This window comes from Sinocyclocheilus anshuiensis, unplaced genomic scaffold (assembly GCF_001515605.1).
Source record: "Sinocyclocheilus anshuiensis isolate Anshui unplaced genomic scaffold, SAMN03320099.WGS_v1.1 scaffold1746, whole genome shotgun sequence".
Lineage (NCBI taxonomy): Eukaryota > Metazoa > Chordata > Actinopteri > Cypriniformes > Cyprinidae > Sinocyclocheilus > Sinocyclocheilus anshuiensis.
In genome coordinates this window covers 1312644-1329710 of record NW_015545562.1, presented here as the reverse complement: position 1 = coordinate 1329710, position 17067 = coordinate 1312644, and the positions used below count along the sequence as shown (strand labels likewise).

The 17067-nt window shown below is 37.6% G+C and overlaps 2 protein-coding genes across 2 annotated transcripts in view; one reads left to right on the top strand and one right to left on the bottom strand.

Annotated features, from left to right (window-relative positions):
• Positions 1–378: 378 nt before the first annotated feature.
• Positions 379–3871, bottom strand: ptgs2b (prostaglandin-endoperoxide synthase 2b). The gene is made up of 10 exons (XM_016499372.1): positions 3741–3871; positions 3504–3620; positions 3266–3409; positions 2944–3087; positions 2403–2584; positions 2218–2301; positions 1771–2017; positions 1315–1601; positions 1030–1177; positions 379–855 (listed from the first exon to the last, which is right to left on the bottom strand). Exons 1-10 carry the CDS (start codon positions 3796–3798, stop codon positions 446–448), a joined length of 1821 nt encoding a protein of 606 aa, XP_016354858.1. The 5' UTR covers positions 3799–3871; the 3' UTR covers positions 379–445.
• A 3116-nt stretch (positions 3872–6987) lies between these two features.
• Positions 6988–17067, top strand: part of LOC107698318 (cytosolic phospholipase A2-like) — a 13828-nt gene continuing 3748 nt past the window's right edge. Inside the window, exons 1-14 of the mRNA XM_016499276.1 lie at positions 6988–7014; positions 7517–7598; positions 7792–7940; positions 8732–8845; positions 9090–9127; positions 9233–9377; positions 10763–10899; positions 10996–11218; positions 11329–11443; positions 14139–14276; positions 15070–15159; positions 15669–15734; positions 16108–16305; positions 16398–16582. Of these exons, the coding sequence (XP_016354762.1) occupies positions 6988–7014; positions 7517–7598; positions 7792–7940; positions 8732–8845; positions 9090–9127; positions 9233–9377; positions 10763–10899; positions 10996–11218; positions 11329–11443; positions 14139–14276; positions 15070–15159; positions 15669–15734; positions 16108–16305; positions 16398–16582 (1707 nt within the window). The remainder of the gene's footprint in view (positions 7015–7516; positions 7599–7791; positions 7941–8731; positions 8846–9089; positions 9128–9232; positions 9378–10762; positions 10900–10995; positions 11219–11328; positions 11444–14138; positions 14277–15069; positions 15160–15668; positions 15735–16107; positions 16306–16397; positions 16583–17067) is intronic.

Below are 17067 nucleotides of genomic sequence, written 5' to 3'. Positions count from 1 at the left end.
TTTAGATAAAACAAGTGTTCACAAAGACAAAACAGTGTGTGAGATATTTCGTTAGAAAGAAAACTTTTGTTTAGTATTCTGAGATCTTGAGATGTTTCATTATAAAGATGGAGAGAAACAAAGGAAGAAAAAAGGCAGACGTAAACAAACAACACAAGTTAAACCATTTTAACATTGTAAAAACGACTAGAAACGTGATTCAAGTAAAATCATGACAAACTATTCAGCATTATAGCAGTGCTAAAATCTGAGGTCTAATGTAAACATTTTTTACAATACATACAATGTACATATTTAATAAATAAAGATAAAGCATCAGGTTTGTACAAAAAATATAAAAAAATACAAAAATATGAATTAAAAGCTAATTTTCTCAGTACAATAAATAAAATAAATAACCTATGAATAAATAAATAATAAATAACTTTCTTACAGGATACATCTATCAGAGTTCAGATGTCCGTTCTTTCAGTAAAACTGTTGGGTTGACGTTTTGATCCGAGTGGGAAGTACTTGCATTAATGGTGGTTGGTACTGAATCTTTTACATTAGGCACGTAGAAGGACGCCATAGGGCAGGGCCCTTTGACATTATTGCAAACCAATTTCTGCAGAGAGGCAGTATTGACAATCTCAAAGCCCACTTTGCCACCAAAGGTACTTGGTTTCCAGTACTCGGGGGAACAGATGGGATTTCCCATAAGTCCTTTGAGGGAGTAGGGGGCACCCATTTCCACCATGGTCTCCCCAAAGATGGTGTTGGTCCTGGGCTTCTCAACCAGCAGCCCAGCATAAAGCTCCACAGCATCCACATCCCCGTACAACTCTTCAAGTTCAGCAGCCATCTCCTTTTCTCCTAAAACATAAAACAAGTTCAGTCAACTCAAATTGTTGTCTGAATTACCACTGATTTTACAGTATCTGCAGGGTATGCTTTTAAAATACTGGTGGACTTAGGTAAAGTTTACATGTGATATAGTAGAAAACATCCATGTTCAGACCTGATAAATGGAAATATATTAACCCTCACCTGTCATTTCTTCAAAGGATTTGTATGGCTTCATGTTGAAGCGTTTCCTGTAGGCATTGATAGATTGGTAGCGAATTTGCCTGCTGTCTTCAATTGACTTTATGGCCACCTTTAACACAGCTGGTGCAACATTACGCCCTCCAGCCACCTGAAGTAAAAGACAAAATTTATAATTCACCAAACCCTCACCAAGGGCGGTACCTTGCAACAGTATCTACAACAGGTTAATGCAAAACAAGTCAAACTGAACTCCTTTTTCTTGTCTTAGAATACATGAACGCTTACCCTTCCAGCAATCTGTTTGGTGAAGGACTCAACCAAGCTGTTGACACCATAGTCTGTCAGTATAGATGTGTTGAAGAGAAACTGCTTATAATTGTAGACTTCATCCTGGACGTGAAATTCATCAGGCATAAGGGGGTGCCAGTGGTAAAGAGTGTTGAACTCAGAAGAGATCCTGTTCTGGTACTGGAAACGCTCATTGAAGAGAAGTTCAGGATCAAACTTGAGCTTAAAGTGGTATCCACTGAGATGTTGCACATAATCTTCAATGACAATTTTGATCGTCTCGCCTATAGATTTAGAATATACAATGGTTAGAACCATGAGAGTTCTTGTAATTGTATTTTGAGGTACAACTATTAACACATCCATGAACCCATTCTGCAAAATATCCAATTTACTTTATATACTTGTCCACTTGTAACTAATCTAAATTTCCTTTTGCTACGGCACACTCACCAATAAGGATGAGCCGTGCGGTCTGAAACAGCCTCTCGTCATCCCAGTCAGGATGCTCCTGCTTTAGTATATCACACACTCGGTTGTGTTCACGCAGCCATATGGTGGCATACATCATGAGTCCGGGAACCAGTCCAAAGGCTTCGTGACCAACGGCAAAGCGACGGGACTCAGGTACATGAGGAGGGTAGTGCATGTCTACTTGAACCTCACTGACTGTCGGAGGATAAACCTCACCATCCAGAACCTGGTTAAGGCAATGAACATTAATTTTCAGACAAGTATGCTTGCAATATAAAAGAGAAAGAGTGAAAAAGTAAAAAATGAGTAAGTAACAAGGCAGTAAAAATAGCAAAGTTGCCTAATGGGAAGGGAGGATGAGGTAACTTGGGAGTTCAGTGAACTGGAGGTTATTTGAGTTAATTTTGGGGTGGAGACATTCCTTACCTGATATCTCAGCTTGCCATCCTTGAAAAGTCTCAGCTTGTGTTGGCGTTCAAGGTCCTGTCCGTATATGTGTCCCAAGTCAACCTAAAAACATCAGGCAAAGTCAGTCAGATGCTACAGTGAATGTGAAAGGACCGTTAATAAGTTGATGTCACTTAAAAATGTCCTATCTATGAGATACACACCCCGTGATTCAGGGCTCTTGTGAAGGCTGGACCTTTCTTCATGTCGGTTTTGAAGAACTGGTGTGTAAAATGTTGGGCAAAGAAAGCGAACATAAGACTGGTGCGTTGAGGGTCTGGTATGAACTTCCTCCTGAGAAGCAGCTTCTCAGCCAGAAGCTTCACGTCTGGCAGCTCTTTCTTTCCTGGTAAAACAAAAGAAGAATTAATGAGAAAAAAAGACATCCACCATATATTTACATCTCCAATTATGAGTGTTAAACACCAACCCAAAACTGTTACAATAAATCAGGAGTTCAAGCATTCTGTGCAGTTTTAAATTATTTTAGCCTCTAGCCTCAGTGACTTTACTTAATGGAGATGAATCTCTCAGCAATAATGCTGTAAGAACATCTTATATTTATTTAAGCTTTTCTCGTCCACACACCCAAGGCATGCAGGCAGGCAGGCAGGTTGCGTCCGCAAGCTTCCTGTCTAGCTGTAATGCCAGAAATGTGAATGGTAAGAAATGTGAGAAAACAGGTCTGAGGACAAAGAGGCTCACCTGCGACTCCCATTGGTGTTGGACAATCGTGCGGGACAGGAGGCAGCGTGCGAGTGTAGTAGGAGAGATTTGAGTAGGCTTCCCAGCTTTTGTAACCATAGTCAGCATTGAATATAGGAGGGCTATCAATCAGATGGGCACGAGCTGGTTTAGGAGGAAAATACATTTTTTAAAGTCAGTTTTAATTTTGAGTTGCATTTATAATTTACATTATTGCTGTAAAGAAACTTTTAAAGTTACATTTTTAAATAAAATTATTTAAAAGTGTAAGAGTTACTAAATGATATTTCAGGAAAGAAAAGCAAGGCCAATAACAACTTACATGTTAGCACGTATCTCATTATGCCGTTTCTCAAAAACGACACGTTGTTGACAATATTCCACAAGCTTTTGAAGTGTGAGAGAATATAATGCACCGTGTTGGGAGAAGGCTTCAGAGAAACTTTCACCCATGTGAGAAATTCAGCTGTAAAAACGACACCAAAGTAATAGGTTAGTCAGGTATTGACAGAGAACAGGAAGCTAATTCTTTTCCAGAAGTCTATGCAGTTTACACTTACGTGTTGTGCAGTTTTGACCGTAATATCCAGTGCGTGTACAGTCACATTCATACGAGTCTGAGCCCAATGCCGTACAGACACCTCGATTCTGACATGGCTGAGAGCAACAGGGGTTGGCTGCATCACCAAAAATATTGATTTTTTTAGACAGCTTAACTTACATCATTTTGATAATAGGCTACTATAGAATCAAAATAGATGTGAATACGAAAACGTATAAATGAAGAAATGACTTACCTCCTTGGCAAACCATGAACCCCAGGTGCAAAAGAATAAATAATACCAAACTATTCATTCCAGTGGCGTATAGTAGATGTATTGGGTCGTTCCTCGCCAGTTCAGATCAGAGAATGAATTAACTTTCGAGTGAGAGAGACGCAGTTATAAGAGCAGCGGAGTGACGCAACATGCTCACTCTCATGCTTGAAATGAATTCCAACATGAAAAAAAAAAAGAATTCCGACATGACTCATCATTCGAGAGTCTAAAGCAGTGCAAGAGGATAGACAATGATATAATCGTTTGTTGGTATAGCGTACTGATTATCGGATGTCATAAACTAGCCTAATGTCCCGAAGGCTGTCGGGAGATAAGATAATAGACTCGTAGGCCTAGTTTATTTATGTTTTGTCAATTTATTATTTTTGTCACTTACCAATAGGAAGCAAAAGAAAACGGTTTCTAATAAACTGTAATAATAATAATAATAATAATAATGATAATAATAATAATTTAATACATACCCTCTGCTAAGTGATCACATTATTGATGGGTTTAGCCTAAGGATTTTTTCTCCGGATCAAACAGAAAATACATTGTAAATACATTTTATTTAAATTACTTTTTTAATTCGAGTCAAATTCTGAATTAAAATAGGCTATATTTAGATATTTTCTTTCTATTTTTTTTGTGGGGCGCCTGTGTGATGATGTAATCCGGAGATTATTAAAAAGGGGGGGAAATCTAATTCAATTAGATTTAAAGGAAAAAAAGGACAAAGGTTAAAATGTTACCACAAGTCGATTGGAATACACTTTTTTATTATTTCTTAAAACACAAAAGCAATACTGTTTAATGATAAGTAAGTAATACTACTTTAAACATTCAATCCATATTAAATAGCTAATCGTCGCTATAATAAAATTATAGGCCTACATAAAAATATTTGAAACCAACATTAATATACAATTACATTTATATAAACGTAACATATGTGTTTTGAATATTTTTAAAGATACTTTTTAAAGATTCGTTTTTTTGTCATCTTTATCATCCTCGTTTTTTGCGATCACCTGTTCAAGTTCATATCGCATAAGGAACTGCCACCTTGTGGCAGAAATGAATGCCTCAACCGCACAGTAGGTCCGCTATCAAGACAAACCTGTTTTCCTCTTCATCTCTGCTGACTGTTACCTCGGGAAAACGTCACTCTTTCTTTATGATTGTTAATCATAAAGAAAAAACATTTGAAACATATAGAAAAAAGGCATCTGCCTTTGTAACTTTTTCAATCTGTATAATAATATTTTATAGTGCTTTATAATAGTGCTTTTTTATAGCCCATATAACAAATTTAGGCTTAGGCCTACTCTACAGTCAAGTAAAGTGTAATCTGTCAGCAATATGAAAAGCAATGCACAAAAAGCAGGATAAGGGATACTGCTGGACGACGAGATTTTATCATCATAGGAAGCCTGTTGTAGTACCTCCTCTTTTTTTTTTTTTAAATGATAGTCTGAGAAGCGCACTCTCTGCATAGAAGACGACTGATTTTTTTTTTCTAGATTTCTGGCTTGGTGTGCACCCCAGCCCAGGGTAAGATGAAAGGTTAATTACTCAGTCTGTTAGTTGTTTACTGCAGGTAAGCTGTCGTTCATAGCATCACGTCACGTGAAAATAGCGGTGCGAAGCTCGGGGGAAAGCATCAGCTCTGTAGTGTAACCTACTGACAGTTAAAGGGCAACCGCATGTTTCAAACATTTCCATTATTTTCAGAATACGCTGTTTAAATGTCAAAAGCACACCTCCGTTCATTTTAGGACTTTGAAGTTAAACTACAGGACAGCTGCAGCCTGCAGGAGTTTTGTGATAGATAGGCCATATAACGGCACTGTTGACAGATGATCGATCTGTCACTCGCCCGAGTGTAGCGCGTTGTTGTTTTAACAATTTTAATAAATAACGAATTTGGTGGCAGAGTTTAATTTCATAAAACCTTTTATTAATAGCATCATACGTCAATAAAACAGATCAGTACGTAATATAATATAGTGCGTGTTAATGAGTGTTTCGAGGCACTATCTGGTTGATTTGATTTGTCTTAATATGTTTTTGTCATGTCTACGTGACCATGTCCATTCTGCAGTGAAGAGAACTGGCTCAGTGTGAAAATTACACGCACTGATGAGCATCAAAAGCGTCGTGTATCATCACCCAAGGTCCAGTCGAGTCAACGACTGATGTGTATTTGTGTTTTTGTGCAGCAGTTTTTATGGATGGGCTGGTTTAGCTAAACAGAGAACCTGACATTCTCCGTTACGCAATTTTAGCATCCGCTGGACTGCACAATATTCACTCTATTGGCTAATACATGCAACTATAATGCTGACTTCTAGGCACATATGCTGATAGCGATTTTTATTTAACTGTTGTCGTAATCATTGCAGTTAACCAGTGTAGCTATTTGTGCTCAGTGAGTGTCAGAATGCAGCTCAGACTGTGGAAGTCAGACTTCAACAGTTTCACCCTGCCACAGCCACTATCTGTGTTGGCTCACTGCACACTTCCCGTTTTTAATATGCTTACTTTGACTTAGTTTCAGTCCATCTGTAAAGCCTATCACTACTCCTTCCTTACTCTTTCACATACACAACATGCACACACACTTGCACCAATGCCCTGCTCATTTGGTTCTTAGTGCAAGGTAAGGAAGGTTAAATTTAAACATTTTTGTTGCTATTTAGAATTTGTAATGGTTCTTTACCACCCTAACCATGTCTTTAGTATGCATAGTGTTAGTTGTATTAGAATAACAAATGTCATGTATGTTCTTTGTGTGAGTGATCTTTAGTCTTTGTGTGTTTTATGCTCTTTGTGTGTGTATAACCCCAAACCTCTTTCCATGTAATTTCATTTTAGTTTTGTCCATATTCACATCATGAAAAATTACATTTTCATTGTTCATTTGATGTAAAATAATTCTCTAATTTAAAAAAAGAAACAAAAAATGTAGGCTATTAAAAATAATCTAAAAAAATTATAAATCGATTTAAAAATATATATATATAATAGAGTTTCAGTAATTTCACAATAAAGTATACCGTGTCATTAAAAAATTGCTTTTTTAAATTGTATTTTTATTTATTTATATTATTTTTTTCAGTGGATTTAGATGTCCAGTGGCATCTCACTTCTCTAGGAACAGAGTTCTTTGAGGAATTCTGGATAACCGGCCAGTTTTGTCTAATTTAGTGGTGAAGGCACCATGTCTCTCAAAGATCATCACATCTTTGTAAGTAGGAAAAACAATCTCAGATTTATGTATAAAAATAGCAGTAAAAGCCTAAAACAGTGGAGTGTGGCTTTCAAGGTGGCAAGCCAAAACATAAGCAGTTTGTCAGCACAGATGGTTTAGGAAAACATGCGCTACTATCCATACATCAAACTTTGTTTTATGAGGTCAGGCTCTACATAAATTCTTTTAAATATCAAGTTTAAGAGAGATATTTTTATGCTTCTGACTAACCACCTCAAAGTGACAATGTATTGGTGTGAAAAAGTTATGTTGCACCAACCCCCAAAAGTGCACTTATGGGCTTTGCCACTTTTATTGGCACTTCCTTTTTCCCCATTTTTTTAGACTTAGATGTAAAGATAGAGATGTATTCAAATTTTAAAAGGTAAAAAGATTATTAATTATAAAGATTATAACAATTATAGTAGTAGTTTTAGTAGTAGGGGAAGCACTAGCAGCAGTAATGGAGGTGAGCTGAGTGTTCTGTGTATTTTTTTAGGTTGAACAGCAAATCTCACACAAACTCATAGTGAAAGTATTGCGAGCTGAAAATGTCACCAAGGGACCTCTTGGAGACCTGTGTGAGTACTTATTTTCTATACTTTTTAAATATGAAGTTTAGATACTTACAGAACAGGCATTGTACTTCACACAGCATAATGCATTGCCTTCATCAGTTTTAAGCTACTAAGCTCAAAGGAATAAGGCTTGATTTGGGTATTTTACAGAATAAATCATGAGTGCTTCTAACAAACTAACTAAACATGCTTGTAGTGGATACCCCCGACCCATATGTGGAGTTGTTCATCCCCACTTCCCCAGAGAGCAGAAAGAAAACACGACATATAGACAACAACATCAATCCAGAGTGGAATGAGGCCTTTGAATTCATCCTCGACCCCAACCAAAACAATGTGCTTAAGGTAAAGAGAAACAAAATTTATTTATGTTCTGAATCTAAACTTAGTCAGCTCTTCTTCAACATTACAGTCACTATAATAATCTAATCTGCTATTCACTACGCAGCAGAAATGAATATAAAAGGTGTAAAAGTGTGTAATTTCTGGCCCACTAGTTCCACCAGATGGAAGCTCAAAATGATCATTTCCAAACAGGTTTGCCCTTGTTTACCATTGTTAAAAACATGTAATTTACTGTAGCTTTAAACTCATGGTATGTCAGTGTGACGAGAGGGGCGGGGCCGAGAGCCGTGGGAACGGAGCGAGGCTGGTGGAGTAAATGCTAATGCGAGCACACCTGCGCCACTCACCGGTCTCGAGTCCCACGGAGTAGCTCCGGAAGGATAAAAGGAGGGGTGACGACAGTGTTGGACTCGAGACCGGTGAGTGGCGCAGGTGTCATGCATTAGCATTTACTCCACCGGCCTCGCTCCGTTCCCACGGCTCTCGGCCCCACCCCTCTCGTCACAGTCAGGTTACTGCCCAAAAAACAGACCAATGTTATAAACCTCAAAATGTCTCTGCATATTTAATTGGGATAGGAGAATGATTTTTTTAACACTGAATAAATTACACACTTCCTGATTGCAGTACATTGACCTGTCATGTTGCTTTAATAAGGCCTTGCTATTTCCAACTCTGCGTAGTAATTTGAACCTTCCTTCAAATCTTTTATGTTGATCAGGTTTTTGGAACGCACTGTTCTTAGTAGTGTACGTACAGTCAGTGATATGGTTTCTGTCTCTTGTTTCCAGCTGACATTAATGGATGCTAACTATGTTGTGGATGAAGTGTTGGGTATGGCTTCATATGACATCTCTAAACTTAAAGTTGGACAAACAGTACTGGTGTCATTTCTTATAGGAAAAGTAAGTTTCATCTATTTGAGGAGCACTTTCTCTTTAAGAATGTTTTTAAAAGGAAAATCAATCCTATCATATTTACTTTTTAATAGTACAATAGCTTATATATAGATTTATATTATATTATACTGTCAAAATGTAAGAACTCCCCTCTACTGCTGTTGTCACATTTGTTTCTTTTTTCTTCTCTCCCTGCCTTCTTCCGTCTTTGATCTGGATTGTGGTAATGTCTGTTATTGTTGTTTCACAGATGACCAACGTATACTTAGAGCTGTCCTTGGAGGAGTGGTATGTATAATCACAATGAACAAAACAAGCTTCTGTAAGTTGTGTACAATAAGATATATCTTTTATAGTTGAAGCGCCACCGACTCTTTTTTTCACTGTTCTCAGCTCAGCAATAGACCTGCGATTCAATCTGGATCTGTGCCCTAAAGAAAAGCTCTATAGACAACACCGGCGCGACAGAGTCATGCTGGGCATCAAGAAATTGTTGCACATGGAGAAACCTTCCTCCCTCCCTTCCTCTCCTCTTGAGGTACCACTCATTCATTGACTGCTTCCTCCACTGGTCATGAAGGCTCATATTTGGAATTAGACTGATTCTGGTTTACTGTGATGATGTTCTTTGTCACAGTCATTGTTCTTGTGAGCAAGAGGGGTGCGGTTGCATGAAAAACAGTACAGTACATGTTTGATGCAGATGTCACCTCACTGTCATGCACATAGAAACACCTAATGAAATACAGCAGAAAGCCAAGACATGCTTGACACAATACAAAAAGAAAATGGACAGTTCCCTCGCACAGCTCAGATTTCCACATAACTTTAGGAAAGTCATCATCTACCAGATAAGAAATTTGGCAACATCAAGCAGCCGTGACAAAATATAAGAAATATTTGAGCATTAAAGTTCATAATGAAATAGCTGTAATGGTTTTGTTTTTTGAATGGTCTCAGGTGCCCTTCATTATCAAATTTCAGTTTTCTTCTTCTGCCTTTACTGATTCAGTATTAGCTCAATGTGAAAATGGACACAATTCAAATCTAAAGAGGAAATGTTAGTTAAGACCTGTCAGAACTCATAGGGCTTGTGCATTACAGGATGATTTCATAATCAATCAATGAATAATTGACATAGGGTGAGTAAATGATCAGGAAATTGTTATTCTGCAAGTGAACTAATCCTTTAAATGGAATGAGACAGGTCACTTTACATTGCAGTTAGAAATGTTAGTCTAGAAACGCTAAGGATTTGGAGCACAAACTCAAAGAAGCTTCGTTCACATCTTGTTAGCATAAATATCATTTTCTGAAAGTATTACGCTTTTTAAGTTCTTAATGACACAGTGTAACAGAATTAGTGGCCAATCCTGTCTTCTATGATGTGACGCACATGACATGAAACAAATTATCAAAAAGAAAAATGTAGTGCGGGGTCTTGGTTCAGCCCCTCAGAACTTGCAGCCGTTTGTAAGAAAAGGGTGGGGTTTGAGTGATGTCCAGTATACGTCACCAGAGAGGAGTCTGTTGTTTCACTGGAAAGGTCAAGTTATAACTTATTTTAATTAAAAATGTCAAAAAGTGGAAAAAAAGGAAAAGAATGCATGGATAAATCATTCATAATCGCATCTATAACTGACTTTCCAAGGGCATGCAGAAGTGAAGTAATTTAACTTCACATTAAAACATTTCGATTACTTTTGAATTAACTTTAGACAAGTTTTGTATTTTCAGTAACTCTGCAATGATGTGAATGCAGCATAAATTACTTAAATCCAAGTTGAAGACAATTAATCCCAGATCGTTTGAGGACACTCTTTGCAGTAAATTATAGGGTCAATTTTTTAACTCATTACCCCATTGTTAGTATTTTGGTAGCATTCTACTTTGTTACTAATATTTGTGTTTACTTGCATGCAGGTTCCAGTGATTGCTGTGCTTGGCTCAGGGGGAGGTTTCAGGGCAATGGTTGGGTTTTCAGGGGTTATGAAGGCTTTGTATGAGTCTGGAGTTCTGGACTGTGTCACATATATTGCTGGCCTATCTGGATCCACCTGGTATGAGGACATTTAAACTAAGCTTTTTATCTTTGCATATTCGTCTTTTCACTTCCTACTCAGATAAATGCTCATTTGCTGTTGTGTGTCTCACAGGTACATGTCCACTTTGTACTCCCACCCAGAGTTCCCCACTAAGGGTCCAGAGCAGATCAACCAGGAGCTGATGAATCGTGTGAGCAGTAACCCTCTACGACTACTCCTTCCCAAACACATCACTAACTATGTACATGCCCTGTGGAGCAAGAAGGCCACAGGGCAGCCAGTTACCTTTACAGATATCTTCGGGATGTTGATAGGCGAGACGCTCATTCCCTCTGTAAGTATCTGATGTTTTGAGGTGCTTTCTTTGTTCTTGCATTTCACTTATTCAGAAATACACAATGCTCATCTGGCAATATAAAGGCTCCATTTCTTCTTTCTCAATAGAGGATGGACACCAAGTTGAGTGAATTGCAGGAAAAGATAAATGAAGCTCAGGCTCCTCTACCCTTGTTCACCTGCTTGCATGTAAAACCAGATGTCTCTGAGCTTAAGTTTGCAGGTAAAAGGGGTTTACTTTTCTGTGCTTTTTTAACCCCTATTGATCAATTAAATAAGGGGTCTTTCTTAATGCAAACTTTTCATTGCAAATCATATTATAACAATTTTAACATGTATTTTAGAATTTCTTATTTAGTATCTGTGCTTGCATATTTGTGTCAAAATGTCTGCGATTATAATTTCAAGGATGGGTTATTATTTTCTTTATGACATCAAAAATCCATTTCCATTAGGCCAACTAATTGTGTAGGGTAATACTATAACTTGGAAATATACAAAGACCATTATCAGCTACATTGTTGTCAGTGTGCTTACTGAATGAATGAAGGGGGATGCCATTTATAGTAGTCTGACTTGTTGAACTGCCTGGGGAGAACCCAATTGCGTCAGCAGATTAGCGTACGAATGTGAGCAAGTATGTAAAATTTATTTTTTTAGTTCAAAGAACACTTGTATTGTTCTTCTAAAGTCCCAAGAAAGCCATGAAGTGCCAAATGTTTTAGTTGTTTAAAGGTTTGTCTGTCAGTCTGTAATTGAATATAGGCCACAGACATTCTCCTAATTCTGTTGCAAATGACTGAACAGGTCATGCCTCATGAGCTGTTGGCAGCTCTTTCTGGTTTGAGAAGTAAAGAATGGAAAACGTTCTATAGACCTTAAGTAAATAAATTAATCTTAACTAAGAACCAGTGGCGGCTCGTCGGGGGAGGCAGGGGAGTCACAGCTTCCTCAAAATTTTGAGGTGAAAATGGGAGGAGGACGATTTAATGTTAAAAAAAATCACAATTCATTTCAGTTCGTGTCTCAGAATGTGTATTTTTTGTTTGTAATTTCACAGCTGTAATACCATAACATGATAATGAAGTTGGAATAGCTTTTCTATCTCGAAGGTGCCGAATCTGCTGATGTAACTGCAACCGCTAATGATAGAGAAGGGAAGGGGGAGGCCGGGGGAGAGCTGAGCTCTCGTGCCTCCGTTGGTAAAAAAAAATAGCCAATCACCATCGAGTGTTCACTTTCATTGCTGAGGAGTGTCGAGAAAAGAAACCTCGCAAGGCAGGCTAGCCTCCTTCTGATATCAACCAATCATCATAGAGGCGTAAATTACGTGATATTAGTTTGAACGTCTCCCGCTGCGCTAATAATGTACCATGTACTTATGATGAGTAGCGATATTGAATATTTGATAGCCAACAGATTTACCAAGCTGTCATTCAAAAAGTATATATACAAAAAAAAAAGGGACATGCCTAACTGGATATAGGCTACAGCAGTCGGCAGGCAGGCAGCTCTCTTTTAACACAGACTTTTAAGAAGGGATGGATGTTTGCTTCAAGTGATAGGCCAGGTAAGTGAAATTATATCTTGCTGTATGCGTGTCGTTTCCTTTACGTTTTCTGACTAAAAGCAACCAAAAAGCCATTTCAAAGTGGTTAAGCAAATAATAATAATAATAATAATCGGCAGGGATCCCAGACCAATACAATTAGTGTGCCTCCTCTATTTTAAAACCCACGAGCCGCCACTGCTAAGAACAGATTTACATCGCAAGTGTGCAGATTTTAATGCTCATGGCTGTTTTAATAGAACATAATTTTTCAGACATCACACCTGTCACAGGTATTTTGTTTTTAGTAGGCTATAGGCTATACATGCATCAGTGCAGCTGGTATAAATCAGTCCCTCCAAGATTTTGCGATTCTGCGATCGCTGAATTTATCGCAAAATCAAGCAAACTCCACAATTTTCACAAGAGCTCGCAAATATTCGTAATTGCTGCAGATTTTCCGCAGATTTTGGGCTTAGACACGTCCCGTGACGTCATCGCAATGCGCATTCAGTCAAAGAAAGGTTGTTTCTCAGTTCCAAAAATGGAATGAACAGCCTTGCGTTCTCATCGTGACCGATTTACAAAAGCTACATTGGACAAACGAACCGAAAGCGGAATGAACCCACGCTACTCGTTTGGGCTACACAGCGCAGACGTTTATCTGCTCGGGCCGAATGTTGTCTGTGGTATATTTTCACTGCAAAACAATAAATGCCGCAAATATCACTGCAAATTTTGAGAAAAGCCGCAGCAAAATCAGTAATTTTAGGCCGCAAAAATCTGAAAAAAGTCCCGTGAAATCCTGGAGGGACTGATAAATGCAGCTGAATGAAAGCAACTATTCAGACACCGAGACACTCAAGGGAATCACCCTCACGTCACGTGTCATTGAGGTACTAAAATAATCCTAGGAGACCGAAAGACATCCGAACCACTCCTACAGCCACAATAGACTAAAACTGTGGTAACTGTCAATACCTCAGACTTTGATTAATAATTTTTGTCTGAAAACGCGTCAGTCGATTTTCTTCAGGCCCACTCACACAAAATAGCTTGTGTTTTGAGCATTTCGTGTAGTTGATTCATGCATCTGCCTTCGTCAAAAGTGACATGCATTATCAACATTCTCAGGAAGCTGAAATCTGAAACACTGCTTTCGCACATTGCCAGAAACTATTTTAAATATGCAATTTGTCATTATGTTTCTTCGAACTTAGTGTTGGTCTGTTGTCCAAAATTATAATTCACCTATATATAATTAGGCCTCCTGTTACTTTTGTAATTGTTACTGTTTATTTGTTGTCATGGGCATGTTTTGCAGATTTCTATTGAGGTTGTGTTTTGATTGGCGTGTTTTAACTGACAGATTGGGTGGAGTTCAGTCCGTATGAGATCGGAATGGCTAAATATGGAACCTTCATGACCCCTGACCTTTTTGGAAGCAAGTTCTTCAGGGGTAACGTGGTCAAGAAGCATGAAGAGAACCCTCTTCACTTCCTTATGGGTACAGAGTCTTTGTTTTCTGGATTTCTCTTAGTAGTAAGTGGAGAATCATGAGAAGAAACTGAAATTGTCAGTGTTCTTATGGAAATAGTGACACCATATAGTTGGAATCTTCACAGTCAGAGTCAAATATCACCTGATTTAAGGGTGTTGGTTCAGTCATTTACAATAATCTCATCCTTACTGTATCGCAATGCAAGAAAAATTAGTGTTGTAATTCAATGGCACACACTCAAAATTTATGACAGTAACTGTGACCGTAAAGAAACATTCTTTGAAAGGTGTACTGCCTAGATAAAGTTTCACAGCAGATTTAAAGTTTATTTTTACAACACTGACGTGAAGATCTGCATTTTTATTTGTTTTCTACTGTTTTAGACTCTATATAACCTTTAACAAAAAGTCTCATTTTACAATTTTATAACCTTGAAGAATAAAGACGAATATTAAATCGATTTTAAAATAAAGGCTAGGTTGTATTTCATCCTAATATGAACCAGAAATTTAAAATAAAAATAAATAACGCCTATTCTTAGGACCATTATGATTTTTTATTTATTTATTGTTATATTTATATTATCATTATGATTTATTATTATTATTAATTAAATAGTCAAGTACATTTGTAATGCACAATTGTAAGTAGCCTACACCATGGTGGTATCTGAATTTATATTTTTATAAATTCAAATGTAAGCATACGTTTACTTTTGATTTTGGGGTGAAATATGGTCAAATAATACAACATCTTGTTTTAGTATGTGGGATACAGTGTGTTCGTAAATGTTGCACAGGTGTGTGGGGCAGTGCCTTCTCCATCCTGTTCAACAGAATTTTGGGATTCAATGATGTGCCCAACGGCAGCACCATGGAGGAAGAGCTAGGTACGATCACCAGCTTTTTTACAGATCCAAGAACAGTTTTACATCGCCCTTTACAATTTTTTAATGAAAACACATCTGTTTTCATCTGCATGCCACACAAATTTCCACAGATTTGTATAGAATGTAAATGTCCTTCATCCACAAAGTTCTACATATTCTCCTTTCCTTGTGTGTTATATGTATGCATATGTGTTAATAATATTCATGTTGTGTCAGAGTAGCAGTAGAGGAAGAATATGTTGCAGAATGATGGTGCCTTGTGTGTTTGCATGTCTGATGTTAGGATGGTGTGAAACTGTGATGTTATCAGACAGCTACACCAATGTGTGGTTACTAATGAACTTGCGCTTAAATAAAGCAACAGTTGTGAAGCCCACGTCACATGCAAACATCCTGGCACACACACTCATACTGGGATGATCTGAGAGATTGTGATATTCTCAGGCAGACATCTGTTGGAGCAGGTTTGCAGTGTGGTTTTGATGCTTGTTTGCACATTTATTCCACAGAACAGATCAAACCGGAACACATTGTAGGAGAGGACAGTCTAGATAATGATGAAGACCCACATAAAGGTGAGGTTTTACAACATCTACAGTACACAGTAAGTAGCTGAGCACAAACATTTTCAAATATTTGATGCCACGAACCCCCAAAATGAGGAACTTTTTCCTAAAATATAAAGGCAGGTACATATTTGCATGTATAAAGACCAAATTTATACCAAGGAAAAATAAAAAATAGTTTAATTATGTATAAAATATTATTTGGAAAATATTACAATAATAATGTCACATTTATTTTTATTAAATAATTTTATGTATGTATTTTACATTTGTATTTATTTTTTCAATAAGCTTATTATTTATCTGGATCCCACAGCACCCCATCAAAATATTAGTGCAAATCCTTAAATATAATGATTTTTGTTTTGTCTTACACCTGCAGAGGACGAGTATCAGGCCAGCTGGATGCAGCGCATGGTTAGCTCTCTCTTCAGTGACTCAGTTCTTTTTAAAACACGAGAAGGCAGAGCAGGAAAAGTACACAACTTCATGTTGGGCTTAAACCTCAACAATGATGTGCCACTTTCCCGTTTCACTGAGACAGCCAGTCCCATGGAGGATGAGGTTGATGCGGTCACAGGTAAGAGTTCATGTTTGTTATGGTCATTTAAGTTTACTTAATTATTCTCAAAGGTTGCCTTATTGTTCTTTTCTAATTTTGGATGCTTTCAGACCCATTTGAGTTTGACCGTATCTATGAGCCATTAGACGTAAAGAGCAAGAAAATTCACGTGGTGGACAGTGGCTTGACCTTTAACCTGCCTTATCCTCTGATTCTAAGACCTCAGAGAGGTGTTGACCTCATTATCTCCTTCGACTTTTCTGCCCGACCGAGTGACTCTAGTCCTCCATTTAAGGTTAGTTCTCAGACTAACCAATCAATTCAACATGTTAATTTAGTGTGATCAATTATAATAAACAAAGAAAGAAAAAAACACAAGTAATTATCTGTATGTCAGTTGTGTAGCTTAAAGGGGTCATAATGATGCGATTAAAATTTTTCCTTTCTCTTTGAAGTGTTACAAGCTCTTGGTGCATAAAGAAGATCTGTAAAGTTGCAAAGACTAAAGTCTCAAATCCAAAGAGATATTCTTTATAAAAGTTAAGAGTCAACCACACCTACCTAAAATGTCTCGTTCTAACATGCCCCCACATGTCTACGTTATGATGTGGGAAGATTTGCATAATGCAGATAACCGCCCAAATGTTCACGGAAAGAAAGAAGGCGTAACTTTTATTTTCGCTGTAGTATTGTTGTTGCCGCCACCGCCATGTCGTGAAGACTGTGTGAAGCTGTGTGTTTCATTGTGAAAGCGAAACTACTTTGTTTGGCCTTCCAAAA

Excerpts from the sequence above, each read along its gene's own strand:
- ptgs2b (XM_016499372.1), bottom strand. The coding sequence starts at position 3,798 with ATGAATAGTTTGGTATTATTTATTCTTTTGCACCTGGGGTTCATGGTT. Across the intron at positions 3,088-3,265 it reads AATGAGATACGTGCTAACAT|CTCGTGCCCATCTGATTGAT; the intron begins GTAAGTTGTTAT and ends CTCCTAAACCAG. Across the intron at positions 1,178-1,314 it reads CCAAACAGATTGCTGGAAGG|GTGGCTGGAGGGCGTAATGT; the intron begins GTAAGCGTTCAT and ends CTTTTACTTCAG.